The sequence below is a fragment of the Rosa rugosa genome, chromosome 3 (genome assembly GCF_958449725.1).
Source record: "Rosa rugosa chromosome 3, drRosRugo1.1, whole genome shotgun sequence".
Lineage (NCBI taxonomy): Eukaryota > Viridiplantae > Streptophyta > Magnoliopsida > Rosales > Rosaceae > Rosa > Rosa rugosa.
The window spans coordinates 39,431,782-39,455,522 of record NC_084822.1 but is presented as its reverse complement, the minus strand read 5'-3'; the positions used below and the strand labels follow the sequence as shown (position 1 = coordinate 39,455,522).

Here is a 23,741-nt window from a genome sequence, read left to right as displayed (position 1 = left end):
TTTCACTAAAGCTAGCAATAGCATCTCATTCTCTCTAGTCTCTAGAATCAGCATCCAATTCCCTCACCGACGCCCCCTCCACGTGTCAACTGCTGACGCGGCATATCCGAAATTTACCGCCCACCCCCAAAAAACTAAACGCCCCATTCGTAGCGTAAACTCCACCGCACCGGATCTCAACCCCCACCGTCTCCCGTTAACAAACGGCGCCAATAAATATATATTCAAGAATTAATTCCAAAAGAAGAAGAAGGTGACGGAGCGGAAGCGGCCGTCGCACGCTACGTCGTCTTTTTTTACTTAAACGCTTCGGACAACGACTTGCCTTGTTGCTCTTCTTCCCCTCCGCTACGTTCTTTACCCCCTCTCTCTCTCTCTCTCTCTCTCTCTCTCTGCTTCTTCTTCAGGTTTCTAGAGAGAGAGAAAGCATCAGAGCAAATCACAAATGCCGCTTTGAAACCGAAAGCAACACCATTTCGCTTTCTCTTTCTCTCTCTCTCGCGCGTGCTCGGCTATTTCGGAGAGAGATAAGAGAGAAAGGGAAGCGAAAATTTTCCAATTCCAAGTCGGATTTCGGAACCGGAGGACGGCGGCGGCGGCTGGATTCCGGCGAATGTGCTTTGCTGCAACCGCAATTTGCCGTCTGATTCGTCGCCGATTGCTGATCACGGCTTGTGGTATTGGACTTTGAATTTTCTGTGGCTTTGAATTTTCTGCTTTTTTTTTTTTTTTTGGATTTTCGATCTGTTTTTGTCGGTTGTATTGACTCTGCGCGTGAAATCTTGATGGTCTTTTTTGTCATTTTCTTGGAGGATGAGTGATTTGTAAGAGATGAGCATTCAATCACCACAGTTTTAGTTGTGAATTTTTGTTTGATTGATTGCTTGTTGTTACTTGATCCAGATGAAATCTGAGCTCAAACTTTGAAGTGATTTGGTTAGCAACAATGCCAGGTATGATAATTCAATGCCTATGTAATTATGTAAATATACTCTTTCGAATCAGATCTTAGCTTTCGGTTTTCATTTTCTGTGATACGGTATGGTATTGTAGGTGAAGTAGTTTCATTTCAAGAGGATGACAAGTCTAGGACTTTTGACATTGAAACCTCCGAGGACGAGAGGCGGAGGACTCGCAGCAGATCTCTTAAGAGAAGGACTGCCAATGCTTCTACCAGGTTAACAAATACTCTTAGAAGGCGCAGCAGCAAACGTGTCACCAATTGTCGATATGCATTGATATCAGTTGATGATGTAAGGGATGCCGAGGAGGAAGAAGCTGTCATCGCATTTCGCGAGGCATTGGTTGCTAGGAATATGCTACCTGTAAACTATGATGATTATCATACAATGCTGAGGTAAGTGGATCATCCTATGTCTATCATGAGATCTGTTACACTATTATTAGTCCATATTATCTGTTAATGGCTTAGCTCTTTTTGAATGAAGTTGGTTAGTTAGATGCAAGGTTTGACATATCCGCTGATATTCCAATATATCGTTGGACTAACCTTAAATTTGAGTGCTGATATATCTGTCACGACCTACATTAGACCTTGGTGTAGATGGATGCCAAAGTCAAAGCCTTCAAGATAGCAACTTTAGTGGCTTTTGGCACAAGTCTATGAGAATATATGTCATTCCATGTAGGCAGTGGTGCAGTCTTCTGTTGGAAAGTCTCGTATACCAATTTAACTTGCTTTCACAGTTTCACTAATCTAGGTTGATTAGGTGAATCCTCAACCACTCAACCTTTTCTGAGGATGTTAACTTCAGTTTCAGTTGATGCACCAAAGTAGAAAACCGTTAGGGTTATGATATCTGGAAGGTCTATCAAGAAGAAAGAAATTAATTGAATCCAAATTCTTGAAACCACGAATGAACAGGACCAGGAAAGAATGTTTATAGTAGAGTCTATGGAGTTATAGTTCTTCTAACTCTCTATCTATTCTTGTTGTTGAAGAAGGTGTTTGCTTCTCTTAGTAATGTAGTTGTCTTTTCCAGAGGCATTATACACCGTACGTGTTTAGTTTTTGCATTGAATTGTAATTAAGCCTTGTTTATGCAGATTCTTAAAGGCAAGGAAGTTTGACATGGATAAAACCCTTCACATGTGGGCAGAAATGCTCAACTGGAGAAAAGAGTTTGGAGTAGAATATATTGTGAAGGTAACTGTTTTTAGTTATATTGTGATGAACAACTGATGCATTTTGGTTCAGTGAGATTTAAACTTTTTAATGCCTATTTTAGTAGAAACTTAATTTGATTTCCATCATTCTAATGGCAGTGTCAATTTATTGATAAATTCTCAGGATTTTATATACAGTGAGTGTGAAGAGGTTCAACGTTTTTATCCTCATGGTTATCATGGTGTAGACAGGGAGGGACGGCCTGTATATATTGAAAGACTTGGCAAAGTTGAACCTAGCAAGCTAATGAATGTCACCACAGTGGATCGATTTCTAAAATATCATGTCCAAGGTTTTGAGAAGGCTTTTGCTGAGAAGTTCCCAGCATGTTCTATTGCAGCCAAAAGGCATATAGATTCTACGACAACTATACTAGATGTCCAGGGGCTGGTAATTCTTAACTTACAAATGTAGTTACTCTGTTCTGTGCATCATATCTTTTTGTACTTTTGCGCAATAATTATTCTCATTGTATTTTTTTTTTTTTTTAATAAATTTGCAGAATTGGGTGAGTTTTGGCAAGGTTGCACATGACCTTGTTATGCGCATGCAGAAAATTGATGGAGATAATTATCCTGAGGTCGATTCAAAATTATATGAACCAATTGATAAGCGATAACTTTATATGAGAATCTATCAATTCATTCCTGATACTAGCTCATTCTTCGCAGACATTGCATCAGATGTTTGTGGTAAATGCTGGTAACGGATTCAAGCTGCTTTGGAACACAGCAAAAGGCTTTCTTGATCCAAGAACTACCAGCAAGATACATGTATGAAAGTAGTTGTTGTTTTTTCTTTCACATTTGAAGGTTTTATGAATCACTCATAAGTACTTTTGCATTTGCTCTGCAGGTGTTGGGCAACAGATATCGAAACAAGTTGTTGGAAGTTGTAGACTCAAGGTTGGGACATCTTACCAACTGTTAATGTCGTTCAATTGCAATAGATAGAAAGATGGTTGGATTTCTTTGTTCCAATTACTGAACTGATTTTAGCAACTTTCTATTTAAACAGTCAACTTCCTGACTTCCTTGGGGGAGATTGCTCGTGTCCAAATGAAGGCGGGTGCCTTAGGTCTGGCAAGGGACCCTGGAATGATCCAGAAATTATGAAAGTATGATTCTAGTGGAGTAATGCTGTCTCAAATATTGATACTTGAGATATCAATACTTTGAACTAATAGGTAGATGTATTACGGGCTTTTATTGCCTGAAAATTGTGTCATTACTCATATCACTTCTATTTTGCAGCTCGTACATATGGGAGAAGCAATGTACTTGAGGAAAATCAATGGTTCTTCTGATGCCGACGATTTAGGAGTCAAGCTGCTTGCCTCTAAGGTGACTTGAATTCTACTACTACTACTACTGACTTGCCTCTAAGGGAAGTCTATCATGGATGCTGTCCTTTATCATCTTCTGCGTATGTATCACATATTCTTTGGTTCTCTACGCAGGTCACAGACAGTGAAATAATATCTACAGAGTCTGGATCAGATATGAGGTCAAGTGCCTCTGGCATCATGGAACTACCAATTTCTCATTTTCACAATGTAATTTCTCAAGTCTCTTTTCGTGGATATCTTATACCTGACTGCATCTTTAACAGCTAATTTATTAATAACATCTAGATGACCATAATGACTTTATTGATGATTAAGCCAAGGATATACTCAAGTGTTTTATGTCTGTCTATGTAATCTTTGTCCCTTTACTGTAGACCAACATGATAACGTATCAATTTATTTGTGTAATTCATGCTCTTATATTTCGTCTCGTCTAATTTGTCTCAGGAGAGGTCAAGTGACTCTGCATCTATTTGCAGCCTCGTTGAACCTGGTAGTGCTGCTGGAAGAGTGGATGGTGCTAATTCAAATTCAACAAGTACGTCATCTATCATGGCTGTTTGCATTTATTCAGGACATAGCATTTACTAGATTCTTTCATGCCTGGGACCTGAACAGGTCTACAGCATCTTTTTTGTGGTAATAAGGATCATAATATTTGGTGATAAACAACAACAATAACATTTACAAAAAAAAGTAGTAATATATTATCAGGGGTACATTTGTAGAGACACAAGCACTTCTCTGGCATTGAATTCCCAAGCCAATTCAAATTTTAGGTACTGACTGCCAGTTGAATTTTCCTTTAAATACGAAAAAGAAGAGCTTCACTCGACAAAGACATTATAGTGGTTTTTCATTCTACCCTGTTTTTATATTTCAATGCTGATTTTTCCATACATTGCTCATGTATTATAAACCATTCGTCCTTGGAGTATGGTGTTTTACATCTTTTGAACTTCTTAACAGGTGATTCAACCATGTTCACTCCAAGAAGGCCACTGAAGACGTCCATTCCACATGCAGCGAGCCAAATCATTCACTTCATACTCAAAATATTAGCATGCATATATCTTGTATTCCCGAGGCTGGGGAAAATATTTACTGCATGTAATGCAGAGAACAACTTAAAAAAACAACGCAAACCACCGCCAATTGCACATTCGAGTTCCCAAGAACAGCAGATTGCCCAAGAAACAGAAGTCGACCCACTATTGCAGAGACTGAAGCAATTAGAAGGTTTGGTAACCGAGTTGACTAACAAACCTACAAAAATTCCTCAAGAGAAAGAAGACATGCTTTGTGAATCTTTGAGCCGTATTAAATCTATAGAGTATGACCTACAGAAGACGAAGAAAGTAAGACAGCCCTCTTCTTAGCCGTGGATACTTTAGTTCTTTTCTATCAGGTTTCTTGTTTCCTCTATATAGTTTCGTACTAAATACAAGAATTCTTCTTGCAGGCACTGCTTGCAACTGCATCCAAACAAGTGGAGCTTGCTGAGTCACTAGAAAGCTTAAAGGAGAACAACTCGAACGTAAGTTCTTATAACATGTGGAAATTCATTCATTTATTTACTATAATAAATATGGATAAATTTTGAATCTCTTTTAATGTGTATGGGAATGGGGTATGCACTCTCATGACTAGTTTATGTCGCATACAACTTGGATACACTTGTTAACAACAGGCTTTCTCCATTGCAGGGAGCAAACTCTTGTTGGCCAAGAAGTGGCAGATATAATAACATCCCGTTATGATGAGCACCAGTTTCTTGTGACAAAACCCTACTGGTATTGCTGACCATGCATGTCGACTCAACAAATGAAATCATTGCCACATCTGAGTTCATTGATCCATTCTTAATGGAGTTGTCATTTAAGGTGACTTCTCTCTTCTATATTGTCTTGGATACAGAATTATCCACCATCTTACCCTCTTTGTGCACGTGTGTGCACAAAGCCCGTTAGTGTACAGTTGTCTTCTCAGTTAGAGACAAATTTGGAGAAGATCATCTAACTGTGATGTTCTTATTTCTCCTCAGGTTGTCTTTTGTAGTTGCCGGTTGAAAGTAGTGATCAACTGAGTATAGCATAAACAGAATAATGCTGGTGATCAGGCCATCCAACTCATTTAGAATGGAGAAAAATGTGTGTATAAACATTCTTTTTGTTTGTGTACATAGATAGTAGACCAATTTTCTTTCTTTTGCCCCCTTGGCTCTGTGACTGATACAGTATAATACATGTCCAATTGCAATTTTGCATTATATATCAATAGAAGTTTACAAAGTTTTTACATACCATATTGTCTGTGAGTGAAGTCAATGTTAAAATTTTTAAAATACTGATTATATACAATGTGCTATCTCTCAGTCTATATTTATCCTTGCATTTATGGTCAACTTATAATTTGGAATAGATTTAGAGAACATAAGAGGGTAATAACTTCCAACTTTTTTTTTTATAATTTTAGAGTTTGCAATAAATATATGAATGTTTTTTTTTTCTTTTCCTTCGTTTTCTCTAAAATTGAAATAGATACAAAAAAGTGCACATTTCTCTCTAAACTAAAGGAAAAACAAATTATAAAGAAATTGTTGAAGACTCGGAACTCGACCATTTCTGCATAACAAAAATTGAAGCAAGTATCCTGGACAGATATTTGAACTCAGAGATTGACGTGGAAAGAGAAGAGATTCGTTCATTGCATTCTTGTTTTCTGTTCGACTTTATTTGAGTCAGAGAGATCTCATATTTATGAAACCCAAAGGCTGCTAATGCAAAACACATTATCCTTGCAGACTCAACATAATTCAGGATCACGAATAGTATCGATGACTGCATTTAGGGGCGTGAAAAGTAGCAGACACCCTTTGCCATATATCGAAGATCATAAGCAAGAAGATGAAAGTCCACATCCTCACTCTGAACCAGGTTAAGCAAGACCGCAGAATCAGTTTCCACCTGAAGCTTTAAAATGGGAAATCATAAGCAAACTTAACCACAAGCCTCAATTTGTAGCACCTCCCCTGCGCCAATGTTCTGCATTAATCCGACCTCCAGAATCGTCTCTGATGACATGCCAGCACCAACCAGACCATTAAAGGATCCAGTGCCACCATTAAGCGTAAAAGGTGAAAGATATCAGAAAAAAGCAGAGGGCTGTTGATAGGCAGAATTTCACCGTGAAAAACCATATCAAGTTTGAGTCCATATAACTTTATCAGCATCCCCATTGTAAGACCTCGGAAATACAGGTACACAAGCCTGAAGCATAACCAAATCCCAACCAGTATCATTCCAAAACTCCTGCACAAGACCATCTCTTTCAATACAACTAGGGTCAGTAGCTAAACTGCTCAAAGTACCACATCCAGACCAATTGTCAACCCAGAATCTGACAGAAGAATCCAATAATTTGAATGCAAATTTTATGTATATTATCCAATGAATTGAATGTTCATTCTATAAATATTATCGGTATCATACAACTTCCAGATGAGGTGTTACCGATACATAACCTTCTTCTTTTTATTGGCTAGGAATTTTCTTGTTACATTTGAATCAATGTCCGCACAACCTGCACTTCTGAGTACAAAAACAAGCAACCAATCTAGTAAATTCTCTCAGCGGTGGATACAAGACGAAGGAAGACAACAATGACTGTTATGTTGTCTTTGCTGCCACGCTCAGCAGCTTCTGTTGCCAATCGCTTAGAGCACATTCCAGGCTCTTTCACAGTGTCCTTGATTATGCTTATAACCTCTGCATTGCTCATGACATCCCACAGTCCATCACTTGCCATAACCAAATACTCATCTTCTGCAGATAGAATAGTCTCACTTATCTCAGGTTCTGCAGTTACAGCAGGCTTTAGATCATCATCACCTATGGAACGAGTGACCTGAAGAGCAGCTAGGCCAACCCGCCAATCATCAACTTGCCATTTTACTTGTCCTCCTGCATTAATAACCCGCTTTCTCTCCTCAAGACAGCTTGCAATGTGATCCTTGCTTAGGAGAACAGGGATGCCAGCCCGACACAATATCGTCCTGCAATCACCAGCATTGGCTACAAAAAGCTTGTTTTTAACAATAAGAGCAGCAGCTGCAGTGCAACCAGGATGCCAATCCTTCTGGATGACTCTCTTGGATTTACGACAAAAATCAAGTTCATCTCTAAATGCAACATCTGTCTTGATGAATGCTTCCACTAAAGCATCAGTTGGACTGCTAATAGAACTTACAGCTTGCAAGAATCTTGGCAAAGCTCGAGCAGAAAATTCGGCAGCGGCTGCACCTCTATGACCATCAAAAATTCCAAAAAAATGGATATCCTCTTCATTATCCATATGGGGCAACAGGAAATGTGTATCCTCCATGGTCTCCCTTCTCCCACATGTAGCAAAGGATCCCCATGAAAGAACTGGACGGTATGCCAAAGGATCATTTGAAGCATCGAGCCAGACGGTCGTAACAGATTTAGTTTCATGAGCTCTTTTGGTGAATTTTTCTGCCCGGCTATACCAATCAACACCTTCTTGATAAACATGATAGTTGTTTGCAGCATCTGCGTGCTGATCACCAACAGAATTATGAGCTTCGCCATCGGCAATAGCAGGTTCCTTTATTCTCTTTCTATGTTCCAAAATTGTACCAAGTTCTGCAACTATGGCATCAAACGAAGGTCTGTTTTGAGAAGTTGCATCCCAACACCTCTCTATCAGTGATATTAAAGTTGATGGTACACCAGACTCAGGACCAGCAAGAACCGGTCGCAAACCATCAGACACCACAGCTGCTGTAAGTTTCTGCTCGGTGTAGTTCATCTCTAGCACAGTGTGTGCCTGCGCTTCTGCACGAAGATCAGTATATGGAACAACACCAGTAAGAAGCTCATTGATTGCTATACCAAAACTGTAAACATCTGATTTTTCTGTATGTACTTCCTTCTTTAGTAACTCAGGTGCCATATACAATAGGGTGCCAACCATATTTCTTTTGTGAAAACCACCAGTAGGCTTGCCCAATGACTTCCAGTTTTCAACAGAAACTCCTTTAAGATCTTCCTTGTATTCTGCCAAACCAAAGTCTGCTAAGTGTGGACAAAGATCTTTGTCAAGAAGAATATTTGCCGGTTTCACATCCCTATGGACAATCCCAAGGTTATGCAGATATTGCAAAGCCGATGCTAAATGGAAAGCAATCATGAGCACCTGATTGATACTCGGACTCCATTCTTCCGCGTGTAATTTCTCGGATAAATTGGGAGGTTCAAAATATTCAAAGAAATACATGTAGTTGGGTGGCTTTGCATGTGCAGCTACCAGTTTTGCCAATCCGGGATGATGCAATTTACATAACAATTGTAACTCCTTGTGGAACTTATCAATGTCTTCAGAAGTAGACAAGATGGGTTTCTTTACAGCAACTTTCTTTCCATCCAAAACTGCTTCATATACAACACTCTCTGCCCCTCGAGCAATAGGTTTGAGGATAGTGTAAGAGGAAGATGGAAGATGTAGAGGAATGGAATTGCTGTGGCAGCAACCTCTAATGCAAGTATTTGGCTCCATAATTTCTAGCCCCATCTCTGACTCTGACTGCCTCTCTCTGGGTGGCAAAGATGAAACTAACAACTTCAGGTAGGAAACACAGGCTTGAAAAGAGTAACGAGTGTTAGTGTACAGGAAGGAGCTCAGTTTATTGGAAGCTTCGGTCCATAACTGGATTCCAAGTGATAGTGTAGCTTCATATCCCTGCAAAATAAAATACAAACACATTTGACATAGTACAGTTAGTACTCATGCTCCAATTGACAAGTACAAAATATTGAAAAGCACAATCCTACTTTTTGCACAGTTTGCTATACGACATATTCTATGAAAAAGTTATCTAAAACCTGAGGCCGTTTAAAGATCATATGAAGTTCCAAATAAAGATGCAAAGTGTATATGCCGGAGAAGTTCTGATGCGCCAATTTCGCAATGGCCCAACTCTTTCTTTCATATGAACATGATTGCTTATTTCATTCTCTGGAACTTTAAAATGCCAATTTCATTTCTAATGGCCCTGAACACATTTGAACAAGTAAACATCACGACAATATTGCTGGTCCCAACAGTTCCTACAGCTGAGTTTCCACTTTGAAGAATCATAACATACTCTACAGAATTGATTTTTCATGTGAGTCCCAAGTCTTAAATACCCATTGACATGTATATAACAACTTTTCAGAATACAGAGACTTCAAAAAATGGAAAGAATGGCAGAACTTTAGATTACTGGGTCAGAAAATCAGAACACTTTTTGGCAATGCAGACCTCTGGTTTTGAACCTTAAGTTTAACCAATCAATCCTAATTAAAAATCTACAAAAAGCCTGGAGCTTTTGAAGAGCTCTGTGTGTAAATTCTAATCAAATTCTATGTTGGGAACCAAATCGAATCAAAACTCAGATAATACCCAACTTCAAAAACTAAGCCAATGGTAGACAATATAGAAACTTCAGTAAGCTAAACACAGAATGAATGAGAATTGAAATGGGTTTCCAGGATTGAACTCACCTTGAAATCCCGCTCAGAATTTGACACGAGCTGATTTTCTTAGTTCTTCTCTACTTGCTTTTCTTTTCTGGATACTCTTGAAAGCATGAACTAAATGCGGCCTTATATAAAATCCAAGTGCTGATGTGGCATTTTATTGATCTGTGGATTTTGTGTGTACGACCTATTTAAAACGTTGGTAATCAAGAGCAAGTGATTTTCTAACCCAATTAGATTGGTCTAGTGGAAGCATGCTAGACTGTAAGTATGGCGGACGCTGCAGGGCTTTTCCTGGTTATAGAAGGTCCCTGATTTTAACCCCAGCTTGTAAAAAATATACCAAAGTTGCTCCAGGCTCCGGAGTGGTAGCTCACTCAACTACCATTTTAAAAACACAAAAAAAAAAAAAACAAGTGATTTTTTTTTTCTAAATAAAAAAATAAGAAATAAGAAAGAAAGAGATTATGGGAGATTAGCTCTTCTGTGTAACTGTGTTGCCCAATGACATTGTTAAAAAAAATCTAAAAACTCGAAGAAATAGACTGATCATTCGAGAGTTCCCCCCTCTTTGTAATCACATCTACACGTAGAGGATTCAAATTTCATTGGGAATTTCTCCTTTTTTTTATTTTTCTTTTAAAAAATTTATACATGTTCTCAGCACAAAATTTTAAGTGTGCGACAGTGTTTGGCGCAATCTTAATTAGTATAAGTTAAGGAGAGAACTATGCAAAAACCGAAATCTTTCGGAGATTTCTAATTATCCCAAGTTCCCAACTACAATCTTATCCTCGAAAGAAATTGGTTGTACGTGAGAATCAAGGAAGAATATTGTCCTGTACTATTTTGGAAGCAGTACTGAGGTTGAAATGAGAAGCTGCGTGATACATGCAGTGATGAAGTTGAAATGAGAAACTGCGTGATACATGCAGTGACACATGCAGAAACATAGCAGTTTCCTAGCAGCTAGCTTCTTTGTGCTTGTGTATAACCAGTTTCCTACCCCTTTTTTTTTTTTTTTTTTTTTTAAATTCCTACCCCTTTTTATTGTATGACCTAATGTCACTTTTTGCATTCTGCTACAACTACTGTTTAATAGTCAAGTCAAGCTTATTCATTATGTACGTGCTTCCTTGTATATATTTTACATTATTGTAGTAAAATATAACGTAAAAGATTGAGTTTAGAGGAAGAGAGAAAGAGAGGCCAGAATAGAATTGTATTTTCTTTTTTAATAAAATTATATCGATTTATCATTAAACTCAAGTTAAAATAAGTCATTACATATTCTCCTTTTACCGACATGGGGTAGATAAAAAAATTGTGGTGGTACCACAATGAAACATAGATTAGGTTCACTCATTGAGTTCGAGACATAGATTATATCGATTTACCACAACACATCATGTGTTCTTGAGTTCGAAACTGAGTAAGAGCAAAAATAATTTGCATTTCGGCCTAGTGCTTAGATTCGTGTCTGGCTCACAACTTCACACCTTCTGGATAGGTGATAGATATATGTATTCCAAATTAATCAATCATATAGATTTGGTGTTCATGCATTATGGAGGATTTTTACATGCAATCACGGTTTAATAAGCATGAAATTACATAATTTGAAATAACAAACAAAACAGGGTTCATGCTTCATGGTGATTATTGTTCATAAAATCAAGGCTTGATAAACAGAAATTAAAATTAGTTTTAGAAAACCTATTTAGTTGTAGAATCAACATAATGATAGTTGATTGAACAATGATTTGTCTCTCCTAATTGGCAATCCACAATTTCAGAAAATGATTCGCCTCTTCTAATTGGCAATACACAATTAACAATTCGTAATTACAGAAGATAATCTGCAACAGTAGATTTAGCTATTCGTGCTAATAAATAATAATGTGTCGTGAGAGTTTGGAGGAAGAGAGAATGAGAGGCCGAAAATAAAATTTTATTATTATGCAAAGAACCACTCTATGTATAGAGGTGGGATTAGAGTTTATATTTCAGCCCTTATTGACTAATTATAAGAATGCCCATAAATAGTAAACTATTTACAATAATTATGATTAATCAGTAACTATACTACTATACTTACTGTATAAGATTTTACAAATCAATCCATGCATCATCCTCATCCTACGATGAAACCCTGAGCCTGATCGAGGCTTAGTATTTTTATACATAACATATCAAGACTGGAGAATGACAAGTTTTCTCCGTCGTTGAAGCTCGTGAAGCATGGAAACACCTGCAGAATCCATGGAAGTCTTCTTATCGGCTCTAGGATCTCCTTTGCATACAATAGTGCAAGAGTTGGGTATGTGCAAGCTGATTTTTGATTGAAAGCTGCTGAAACCTATTCTCTTTTCAGAACCCTCACCGAATTCAATTGGAGTTCTGCAGGAAGAGGAGTACACTAGTTATTAGCCTAGTAGGAAATCGAACAATGAAAATCACTACTCAAAAAGTAAAAAAATTGTTTAAAAAGACCAGCAATTTGATTCATCGGAATTTTGGAATCACCTTGACTTCTGCTCTGTTGTTGTGAATGCAGGCATTGGCCACTGCAATTTCTTACATACCTCAAAGAGAGATTTTCGAGGTTCACCTTTTTTCGTATCGATTGGACCAATAACTGGCAACAAAAACCAAAAGCAAATACGTAAATACTTGGATGCTTATTTTCATATTTATAAATAATGTATATAATTAATATGGTACATAGTTAAACCTGGGGTTGCAATGTTGTGACTTAAGACTTCATTAGAACAGTCGTTGGATTGGGTAGGATCTATTGTTTTTGACTCTGAAGATGATTGAATTGTTGTCATATTCTGCTTTCCATGGTTCATTGGCTCTGAAAAATCTTCATCAGTTAGGTTGCTGCAGATGTCACTATCCATATCAGAATAATGCTTTCTCCTTTCTATGCTTTTCTGCATGAATAGTGATATACTTGGAGTGAGAAAATTGATCAAAAAATTATATTCAGGCACTTAGAAGAGAAGTACCACAATAACTAACCTCGAGTGCCTTCAACACTTGACGAGCTGCCTTATGTTTCGCAGCTTTTCTACTCCGGTCAAAGCCGTTTCCAACCAAAAGAAGATCTTCCAGCTGCAAACTTAGTTCCACATGCACCAGTGTATCATCTTTAGTACATGTTTCTTTCACAAAGTACCCAAGTGAATCACATAATTCAGACAGTTTACGTAGCGGATGCAATTGAAGACTAGAAGGGGTCACAATTGGAGACAATATTGGTTTAAAGACCCTCCATACTTCATCAAGATTAAGCTTTGTATCAATTAGTATAGCTCCTGCTATACTTTCCACCATGTCACCAAGAGCCTGTACCAGAAAAATGAATCTCCATTTAGTTTAGTTCTTCGTTAAAAATAGAATGCAGGCAGTTAGAAACTTGGAATATAGACTTACCTTTGGACCCTTAATGTCTTCCAGTGAGCTGGTACTGTTCTCAGCTTCTGTAAGCAACCTCTCATACTCGGTTATGTGACTCCGAAGTAACCCAGAGCAATGTTGAAGATGTGGATGAAGGTTTTGTCTAATAGCAGCTTGAGCAAAGTTTTCATTACTAACAGCAGCTGACCGCAAATCAGTCAACAATCCAGGATCAATATCTGTGTGGCTGCGATAGAGATGCTGTGTAGTTAGCAGATCCAACACAGAGTCTCCAAGAAATTCAAGCCTCTGTCCAAGAAGTAAAAATGAGCTATACCATAATGTGACAAAAAAAAAAAAAAAAACTAAAATCTGAAGGGAAGATCAATTGCAACCTGATAACAGTAGCTGGCACCTAGTTTTTGCTGAGACGCATGTGTGACAGCCTCATGTAACAAGCCCTTGACTGAAAATTCATAGCTAAGATTCAACTCCAAGTTAGCAAGTTCCTTAGTTTTGGGATTGTAGCATCGAAGTGATGCCCTTGTAATGGCTTCATCAGCTAATGAGGGTCCGGTTTCAGAATCAATGCTGAGCCACTTCATCAAATGAAATGCAGCAAACAATCCTCCACCAACATAATAAGCTCCTATGAGGGCCTCAACACAATCAGCAATGGTTTTTGAGTTCATCCATCTGTGACCTTTATCACAGAATTTTCCAACCTTGACAGCTTTTTCAGTTTGAAATCTACTGTCCAAGGGCACTTCCAAAGTATCCACTCCGCATTGACATGGATCTGGAAATCTAGAAAGCTGCCCTGGAGCAGCCCAACGTCGTGGTTCAAATGCACTGTCTCGTATGTATCCCTGTCAAATATGAAATAAATTCATTCATGTTTCCAGGTGATTGATCAGTCAAGTATTGAAGAACAATATTCATGTCTCATGTTTAAGTTACAGACGCTAACGCAAGCTCATGCATTATAGGATCTTCCAACAACTTGACATAATTATGGAGCAACTGATTTGTGTCACATGAACAACACTAGCTAACATTTCTGCATGCTTATATTTATATATAAGGTCACATACCTGTAACTTGTTTTTCGTTCCTAGTTTATGCAGGTTTGAGTTGCAAATAGCTCTTGTTCGTCGAGCAGTTAATTGTCCTTCATGTTTCTCGGGATATTTAAGAAAGAGGTAGGAACTCACAGCATATTTGAGAACTGAATCTCCAAGCAACTCCAAACGCTCCAATGAAAAATTTTCACAGCATCTAAGTGTTGTGAGTGCTTCTAGAATCTGATAACAATTTCGAATTATGTTGCAGATAAAAATATATATACTCTCACTCTATCTGAAGTCAAGTTCTTTGTCTTTCTCTATAAAGAGTCTCTCGTTTGGTGCTTTTCAGTTATGAGTGCAGCTCAGGAACAATGGCAGGCACTCGAAGGATTTATTTGGAATTAGAAAAACTAAGAAGTGAAATGAACACTTGAACCAAATAACTGAAAACTACTTACCAATGAGCTTGATATATAAAAGTTGCTAGACTGGCCATTGATCTCTTTCCTAATTTGGCTGCCTAACATTAGGGACTCCAGACGATACATTAGTGATGGTAGTAAGTAAAATGATTTTAGAACGTCAACTCGAACATCAATACTGACTAAGATTTCAGGTGGCATATGAACATGAGCTTGTTGCTTTTCTTGAACTAGACCATCTGGTGATGACGCACCTGCTCCAATTAGAAGAAATTAGTCACTATTAAACCATCATGCATGTTAAATAGCTAAATATCATTAGACCCAAAAAGCAAGCAGAAACATGTAACAAACGATCCATGTATAAAACTTAAAAAACCTTGATCAACAAGCAGGTTATGTGCATTATGACTTTGCTTCAACCGCAATAGAGGATGTCCAGGATACTTGAGTACAATCCCATACCTAGAAAAGGCTCATGTTTTTATGAAGTTCTATATGTATTTGAGATAAAACAAACATTTCAGAATAACTCCAAAGACATTGTAAAAGATCAATAATCACCGACGTTGTTTTGAAGTACTTGACATAAGTATAATCTGATGAGGCAGCATCAGCATTTTCTTCCAAGGGACTCTCAGCAGAAATGCTACTAACAACTTCAATAACAGAGTAGATTCTTCCTGTGTGAATAGCCAATACTACCACATCTTCAAGATCATTGACGTCAATTGAACTATTAGCAAACTGGACTAAATTTTCAGCCTTGCGATCTGTCATGGATGAACCAGTCCTAGAAAGTAATATATTTCCTCTACCGCCTTTGAAATGCTCAAGACCATTGGAATAGTGTTTCCTAAGAAACTCCACCACATTAGCACAGGAACAGATTCCCGTCCAATCTATGTTCCAAGATTTCTTATTTGAACTGTCAGATGCCTCAGTCGGTAAAAGTAAATAGCTGTACAATGAGCTCCATAGTGATTTTATTTCAGTCTGAAGTAGAAATTTTCTTTCTGTCCCTTTTGCTTCGGATCCAAGAAATAATCTCCCAAACAAACCATTAAAGAAAAATTCCTGAAAGTACATGGCTTCCTTTATCTGGTTCCAAAAATGAAAGATCAGAATTAGAAGAAGTCCTTTCCAAAAGATGGAAGAAAGTGCAGTAGGATTTTTGCCAAGTAACTCACCTGATCAGCACTGAGATGCACCTTTCCACATGAAGAAACGTAAGCTTTGACCGTCTTTGCAATTAAGTAGAGATCCACTTCAGTATTTCCCACGTCATCATCAAGTTTCAACTCGACTAGTAGTACAAATCCTGAATATGTCTCATCAACATTACAGGAGAACTCAAATTTGTAGGCCTCAAAACTGGCACCATCAACTTTCTCTCCCCAAGTTCCACTTAATGCATGAATGCAAGTCGTCCCATGTAACTCTTTCCTTTTTGTCGTTCCTTATAACAAAATATGTCAAATTGAAAAGCCTCAGTGGATTGAAGATGAGACATTTTTTTAACTCAACATTTGGACATAAAACAATATGTAATCAATCCTACATACCAGCACCTGCAGATAATTCTTTGCTTTTCACAATCACTTCATTATCAAGAGGCACTTCGACATGTGGGAGAAGATGATCATCCAAAGCACCCATTTTATGCAGCATTTTACAAGCTTCCAAGCATACAAGCTGCTTTGATGAATGACCGTTTCTACTCATAGGACCAACTAGTGTTTGAAAAGCCGCATTTGGAGGTAATGTTATTTCACACTGATACAACCCTTCAAATAGTCTGAAGTGAAAATTTGGCCTTGGAATAAAGTACCTACATTTTGCAGTAAACATTTTGAAAATGTAGAAAACCAACTCCTTAAATGAATGAAGACTTGAGGAAAGAGAGAAGACAATGAACTACATATCTCCATACCTATCTCCAGGGAGCTTTTCACAGTACCGATACATGAGGCTGACACTAGAGTCTGGAGTAATTGATGCTCCAGTAGCTTCTACATAGTATGCATTTGCATCCTCAAAGTTACAAGCTCTTAAATTGCATCCATCAGGATCTCGATTTCTCGACGTATCTGTCATTGAGTACTCACTCCTGATTATGTCAAAGAGATGGTCTCTTTGCTTCTTCTTGTCCCTATAAATAAATATGTCAAAAAATCATGCTTGTTGTAGGATAATAGAATTGTGTAGAAATAGTTGTGTGTATTATTGATAATAGGAGCCCTATATATAGGGAATTACAAAGTACCGTAAAGGTAATAGAGTCCAAACATAATTAGGGAATCTATAACTACTCCTATTACAACTCTACAACAAACCCTAGTTTGTAGAGGCACACATTATGTCGATATCCTTCAACACTCCCCCTTGTGCCGCTCAAACTTGGTGATGACGCTTTGATTGTTGCCTCGTTAAAAACCTTGCCAGGTAACAAAAACCCTGTGGGACAAAAATAACCCTGGTCGAAGGACAAAAAGAGCACAACACGTCCTTCACTCTTCGAGATCGAACATGTAGACATCATGCCTCCCCCTGATGTCAATATCTCCCCCTGATTGCTACAATCATGGGAGTTCGGATAACTTTCTCAATCCGATGCTCTTCACATGTTTCTCGAAGGTGGATTTTGGTAACGACTTAGTAAATAAGTCCGCTACATTATCCTCTGATTGGATATGGTTCACTTCAATATTTAGAAGTGCTTGTTGTCATTTTGATGGAGGGGATGAGGAGCACGGAAGGTGGCATTTTGCCTTGTGGGGTCCGATCCCACACTTCCGTCATCTCTTTTCTCTGTAGGGATAGAACAAGCCCATATCAATCGTACATCTCAAGTATTGAAAGATTGTTTTTATACCAGTCCAATGGCGTTGCGTTGGCGCATGGCTACATCTAGCCAACAAGTTCATAACAATTGAGGTGTCCGGTCTTGTATTGTGCTAAGTACAATAATGCGCCTATTGTACATGAGTAAGCATTCCTGCTATTAACACGTCTTCGTCATCATCCCTGGGACGAAACGGATCCATTTTAGGGCCAAGACTACGGACGACCATGGTGCATCTTTGACTTTATCAAAAATGTCTAAGCATCTATTGACACGGTATACAAAACCGTGTTCTCCCAAGGTCCTTCCCCTCAAACTCGGATTTCAGGTGTTCAGCGGTTTTCCTTAACTCACAAGGGTTCCAATTATGTTTATCAACATAAACCGCGACAATTGCAAATCCGGAACTTGTCATGGAAACGCGTGGGCATAGTTCATCATATCCCTTCCCAATCAAGTAGTCATTTTAGTGAGCATTTCAACCTCGTTGCAAATGCGCTCCGTGGTCTAGAGCCACTTGACTTGGGTAAACAAAGTCCACAAGAACCTTCATTATATTCCGTATCTAGATCCCCATAGAAATACGTAGTGACCACATTCGTAAGCTGCATGTTCAGTTATTTGGAAACTACCAAACTGACAAGGTAGTGGAGTGCAATGACATCCATTACGAGAGAATATGTCTTCTCGTAGTCGATTCCAGGGCGTTGTGAGAAACCTTGCGCCATAAGGCGAGATTGCCATCTCTTTCTCTCATCACGCTATCTAACGAAGACCTATTAATGTCAACAGGTTTTATGTTAGGAGGTGTTGGCATCTCAGGCCCGAAATCCTTCCTCTTCGTTAGTGAATCCAATTCAACCTGGATCGCATCTTTCCATTTAGGCCAATTTTCTCTACGTTGGCATTCTTCAACGGAGTAAGGTTCGATGTCATTGGTCTCAATAATTCCACGTCCTCATGTACACTAGTGTAGTTCGTAGAGATCTCTATATTCTCAGGAATTGGTTCTAACATTGAGGCGTCCCCCAACGATGTCTCTTGGACATAACCACAATCCAAAATATTCTCATGAGATGGATTTTGAGTATCAATGATCAATGGATCAAGTTGTGCCAAACTCGCTCTCTTCTTAGGAAGAGAATCCATCGAACCTATGGGTCTCCTACGCTCTCTAGCGGAACCCATGGCCTATGACGCCATTATGCCACCTTGTGGCGTCACCATATTACCATCCATGGTAGTGGTGCAGTACCCATCTTCTCTGGGTGGCACCATGTCCTCTTGTGGGGACATCAATCCTTGCAGGCATGTTTGCAGCAAGTATATGTGATCTCGTCACTTTTAGGGGATCAAGATGAGACATAGTGGGGACAGACCACGACAATTCCTGTCGTTCCTGTTGAACATTGACGTTCTAATCTCCCCCTAACGACGGGAAGACTGTCTCATCAAAGTGACAATTCGCAAATCCAGCGAAATAGAGATCGCCTGTCAAGGGTTCTACATAGCGGACTTACAGTTGGAGACTCATGTCCAACAAATATATATATATATATATATGCATTCGTTGCAATGACTCATGTTGATGCGCTGTGGCGGCGCAATTGGCACATGAATCGCACACTCAAATATGCATAAATACGAGATATTAGACTCGAACCCAGTCACTAGCTGTAACGCAAATAAAAGTTGAGTGGCTGCTATGAGTCGTAGACGAATTAGCATAGCTGCATGCGATATTGCATAACCCAAGCGGAAATATTGGTGCGCATTACCAATGTCCGGGCTACCATTGTAGTCGTTTAATGGTGGCTTTTCCGCGAGATCAATTGGGTGTGTACATGGGAATATGATACTTGATATCAATACCCAATGATATGCAATAGTCATCGAAAACTGTCGATGTAAACTCTCTAACATTATCAGGTCAAATTGACTGAATGGGATGATCTGGGTAGTGAGCCCGTAGCCATATGTTATGTGCTAGGAGTGTAGTATAAGCAGCATTACGAGTGGATAATGGCACAACACGTGACCAGCGTGTTTGCGTATCAACCAACACCATAAAACATCTATATGGTCCGCAAGTTGGTTGATCAAATCCATAGAATTCCCTTGGATTCTTTGTAAGAATGGAATTATTTCCTCAATCTCCTTTGCATAGGATGGTCTCAATCCTAAATAACAGGCTTTACAGAACGAAACATGGGCTTTATAATCAACCAATGAAGGTTTTGGTTAAGCCATAATGTCACAATAGACTTGAGAAGTAGAGAGAGGAGTTTATGGCGTCAATGCCATGTATTTGCCGCAGGGGGTAGGCGGCACTGGCCATGTATGGCCTGTCTTTGCACAATCATGACGCCATGAGGCGCATGTGCAGCTCCTCGAACCAATTCTTGGTTCTTACTTTTCTTCGTTCTGAAAATGGATGTCTGTGTAAAGTCTTTAATACACGGATCATCATGTCAAAGCCTATATGTGCCAAAATCCCATAAGTCGTCTCTCATGACATAGTTGGATTCAATAACTCAAATAGTGGTTGCATACAACCCACTAGAGCGACACATAAGTTTCTCTAATACTCGTTTACGTTCGTAGTCATTAGAGGTGATGCAAAGGAACTCTGTCCATTCTCATAATGTGTTTCCACATGAAAAACATTGGCTCTTATATAATAAAGTTCGAATTAATGTATGTCCAAGACATTAAGTAAAAGAATTGACACTTTATTAATAGCCAATGATTACATCAAAGTTTCCAAAGTCTAATCCAAAATAAAATCAAAGTAAGACACATTGTAGTCACTCTATCCGTTTGGTAACTCCAATCAAATATGACCAGGGAAGTAGAGAGAGATGTTGGTGGAGCGAGGCTCTCTTAAGTACCAATAATCTCAATGACTTTCCTAGACATCACATTTTATTGGGTCCGCCACATAAGAAAGAGTTAATACAATTGTCATTTATTGACTAAGGCAAATTGCCATTACAAAAGTTCTTGGAAAAATAAAAAGGACTAATCTAATCAAAGTCTGTTGCATCCATGTGCACTTCATCTTCAGCTTTGAAGTCCTCTATGGTGAGATTGACATCTCCACCATCTTCTTCTTCTTCTGCAAGGTACACTTCTTGCTCTCTCAGGTCCCTATATGCCCTGTATCTTGCAGCTAGTTCCTCACTTGCCTTGCATTGCTTGAACCAATGCTCAATTGATCCACATCGATGACACTCATCATTGCGGTTGCCTCCCTTTAATTGAGGTGCACGTTGTGCACGTTGTGGGCGTTCCCTAGGAGGGTTGGTGCCACCACCACGACCCATGGTACCTCCACCACGAGCCATGGCGCAACCACCATGACCACGACCACGACCATCTCCCCCACGTGTGACATTGCCACCACGTGTATCCGCACCAAACTTGCGGTTTCCTTCCTTATTAGGGCGGTTATATGGACCCATACGTCCTTCATGTCCCTCATTAGGGTTTCGCTCCTTGCGCCCTCTTTTGGGTGCATTATAATTCGCCTCATGAACGCTCTTAGTTCCAATGGGCCTTGAATTATAATTTCTCACGAGTATGTTATCATGTTTCTCAGCTACAGATATGATATTGATAAGCTGATGAAACCTCGTGATCCGTCCAGCATTAACCTCAGTACGGTATTGCTTTGATACCACAATGGCTGAGACGGGGAAGGTGGAGAGAGTTTTCTCAATTAGCTCTTGCTCTGTGACAGGTTGTCCACAGAATCGCAACATGGATTGTAAGCGAAGAGCCTCTGAATTATATTCAGCAACAGACTTGAAGTCAGCAAAGCGCAGATTGTTCCATTGAACTTTCAAGTCAGGGAGGAGGGAATCTTGGACATTGCCAAAACGCTCTTCTAGCGCTACCCATAGCTCTCTTGCATCCTTGATCGACATATACTCCAATCTGAGTGCTTTGTCCATATGACGTCGCATCAAGATAACTGCTTGAGCATTCTTTGCAGATGTTCTGATGAACACAAGATCCGGGTTAGGTGCCTGGATTATGGGTAATATTCCCTTTGAAGTGAGATGGTTCTCAACATCGGTTACCCAACTGTGGTAATCTGAGCCTGTTGAGTCAAGCATGGGAAAGTCGAGTCTAGGTTCATTCGACATCCTGAAAATAAGAAGAGAAAATATATTAGTTTCGGAGCTAAACTTCCACGAAAACTAAATAATAAGATTTCCGAGCTATGCTACCAAGAAATCAATTTCCAAGAATCTCTTTTGGATTAGACCAAACAATGATGTTTTAATATGGTCACAATTTGATGCTTACGGACGCTCTTAGTCCAAGCATTGTGAACGCTCTTAGTTCACACGAACACTCTTAGTTCGTTTAATTATGAACACTCTTAGTTCGTTAAGCGTGAATCCCCACAATTCCGCTTTGTTAAATATCAAACTCATTTGGCAACATATATTCCAATATTTGCAGAAAATAAAAGGAATTTAAATACAAGAAAGCAGCAACCTTAATTATAAAAACTTACGTGATTGTTCTTGGCTTGAAGACACGCGCGTGTTGATGCAGGCGTGTAGCTAAAATAAGATCGCTGGAATCTGGTCGGAAATGGCAGTTGGTGGGCTGCCCTTCTCCCTTCCCCTTTTTTTTTTCTTCTTTCTCCTTTTTTTTTTTCTTTCCGGGCCCAACCCTTTCCCTTTTTTTCTTTTTTTTTTTTCGGGCCCAGCCCTTCTCTTTTTTTTATTATTTTTTTTTTTCGGTCTTCTTCTTCTTTCTTTCGTTCGTTCTTCTTCCTCCTAGGCTGCAGGCGGACTGGGCTGCTGCTGGTGGTGCAAATCGGAGGCGGTGCTGCTAGTGGGTCGCTGCTGCAGTTCGCTGGTGGTATGGGTGCAGGGAAGCAGCGTACTGGTGCTCGGGGTTGCGGGGCTGCTTAGCGGTGCTCGGGGTCGCAGCGTACTGCAGGGCTGCTGAGCGGGCTGCGGGGTCGCGGTAGGCTGGCAGGGACGTGCAGCAGGAGCAGCGCAGTGGCAGGGAGGCTGTGGTGTGCTGGCAGGGAGGCAGCAGCGCGCAGGAAGCAGTGCAGGCAGCAGGGGCTGCAGTGGGCTGCTGGGGTGAGGCTGGTGTGCTGAGCCGCAGGCGTCTGGGCGCGGGGGCGCTGGGGAGGAGGCCGGCCGGGCTGGGCTGCTGGGTTTGCAGGTTCGGCCGGTGAGGTGAGATGAGATGAGGTGAGGCTGAGGCAGGCCGGAATGGAGATTTTTTTTTTTTTGTTTTGTTTTGGGTTGGCGGCAGAGAGGAAGTTCTAGGTTTTTTTCTTTTCTTTTCTGAAGCTAGGGTTAGAACTCGTGCTGATAACGTGTTGTAGGATAATAGAATTGTGTAGAAATAGTTGTGTGTATTATTGATAATAGGAGCCCTATATATAGGGAATTACAAAGTACCGTAAAGGTAATAGAGTCCAAACATAATTAGGGAATCTATAACTACTCCTATTACAACTCTACAACAAACCCTAGTTTGTAGAGGCACACATTATGTCGATATCCTTCAACACTTTCTAGGTAAATTTTCACTTGATGTCATTCCTCCAGTTCCTAAAGGTCAAGCCAAATTTGATGTTTGCTTTGATATTGATGCAAATGGTATCTTGAGTGTCCTGCTGAGGACAAGTCCACGGGCCAAAAGAAGGGGATTACAATCAACAGTGATAGAAGAACTTTTGAAGGCATTGAGAATGTGAGGTAGGAATTGCTAACTATGGCGACCTAAGAATGAATCAGCAGATGTGTTCCTTTTTTTGGGGAATCCCGTTGATGGATGCTCCTTCGTTGGCTTGGTCATGAGTCTCTTTCATTAACGCCAGTTATGTTTATTCGAGGGTATTGTCCTCTTGAGGTCGTTTTATGACATTTTTCTTCGCATTTACT

General features: G+C 39.5%; 4 protein-coding genes across 5 annotated transcripts in view; 1 reads left to right on the top strand and 3 right to left on the bottom strand.

Annotated features, from left to right (window-relative positions):
* Positions 1 to 324: 324 nt before the first annotated feature.
* On the top strand, positions 325 to 5,836 carry LOC133738188 (phosphatidylinositol/phosphatidylcholine transfer protein SFH9). Of its 2 annotated transcripts, XR_009860003.1 has the most exons (16): positions 325 to 677; positions 904 to 953; positions 1,054 to 1,357; positions 2,068 to 2,167; positions 2,312 to 2,578; positions 2,691 to 2,768; positions 2,860 to 2,961; positions 3,044 to 3,093; positions 3,206 to 3,305; positions 3,442 to 3,531; positions 3,648 to 3,743; positions 3,984 to 4,074; positions 4,506 to 4,894; positions 4,999 to 5,073; positions 5,243 to 5,419; positions 5,581 to 5,836. XR_009860003.1 is itself a non-coding variant. In XM_062165650.1 (15 exons), exons 2-15 carry the CDS (start codon positions 947 to 949, stop codon positions 5,294 to 5,296), a joined length of 1,803 nt encoding a protein of 600 aa, XP_062021634.1. In that variant the 5' UTR covers positions 325 to 677; positions 904 to 946; the 3' UTR covers positions 5,297 to 5,836. The 2 variants fall into 2 exon arrangements, 1 of the variants encoding a protein (XP_062021634.1); XM_062165650.1 differs by having other exon boundaries at positions 5,243 to 5,836.
* Positions 5,837 to 6,105: 269 nt separating this feature from the next.
* On the bottom strand, positions 6,106 to 10,230 carry LOC133739584 (protein kinase and PP2C-like domain-containing protein). Its single transcript, XM_062167369.1, has 2 exons — positions 10,103 to 10,230; positions 6,106 to 9,296 (listed from the first exon to the last, which is right to left on the bottom strand). Exon 2 carries the CDS (start codon positions 9,126 to 9,128, stop codon positions 7,152 to 7,154), a length of 1,977 nt encoding a protein of 658 aa, XP_062023353.1. The 5' UTR covers positions 9,129 to 9,296; positions 10,103 to 10,230; the 3' UTR covers positions 6,106 to 7,151.
* Positions 10,231 to 12,183: 1,953 nt separating this feature from the next.
* Positions 12,184 to 23,741, bottom strand: part of LOC133737707 (endoribonuclease Dicer homolog 3-like) — a 21,358-nt gene continuing 9,800 nt past the window's right edge. The window contains exons 13-25 of the mRNA XM_062165212.1: positions 16,906 to 17,124; positions 16,538 to 16,803; positions 16,163 to 16,431; positions 15,541 to 16,073; positions 15,352 to 15,437; positions 15,009 to 15,226; positions 14,578 to 14,787; positions 13,879 to 14,352; positions 13,520 to 13,792; positions 13,106 to 13,432; positions 12,813 to 13,017; positions 12,605 to 12,716; positions 12,184 to 12,478 (exon numbers count right to left, since the gene is read on the bottom strand). Coding sequence (XP_062021196.1) covers positions 12,271 to 12,478; positions 12,605 to 12,716; positions 12,813 to 13,017; positions 13,106 to 13,432; positions 13,520 to 13,792; positions 13,879 to 14,352; positions 14,578 to 14,787; positions 15,009 to 15,226; positions 15,352 to 15,437; positions 15,541 to 16,073; positions 16,163 to 16,431; positions 16,538 to 16,803; positions 16,906 to 17,124 — 3,400 coding nt within the window. The 3' untranslated portion in view covers positions 12,184 to 12,270. The remainder of the gene's footprint in view (positions 12,479 to 12,604; positions 12,717 to 12,812; positions 13,018 to 13,105; positions 13,433 to 13,519; positions 13,793 to 13,878; positions 14,353 to 14,577; positions 14,788 to 15,008; positions 15,227 to 15,351; positions 15,438 to 15,540; positions 16,074 to 16,162; positions 16,432 to 16,537; positions 16,804 to 16,905; positions 17,125 to 23,741) is intronic.
* Positions 17,173 to 23,376, bottom strand: LOC133735400 (uncharacterized). Its single transcript, XM_062162817.1, has 2 exons — positions 22,346 to 23,376; positions 17,173 to 21,969 (listed from the first exon to the last, which is right to left on the bottom strand). The coding sequence occupies exon 2, from the start codon at positions 21,966 to 21,968 to the stop codon at positions 20,844 to 20,846; it is 1,125 nt and encodes a 374-aa protein (XP_062018801.1). The 5' UTR covers position 21,969; positions 22,346 to 23,376; the 3' UTR covers positions 17,173 to 20,843.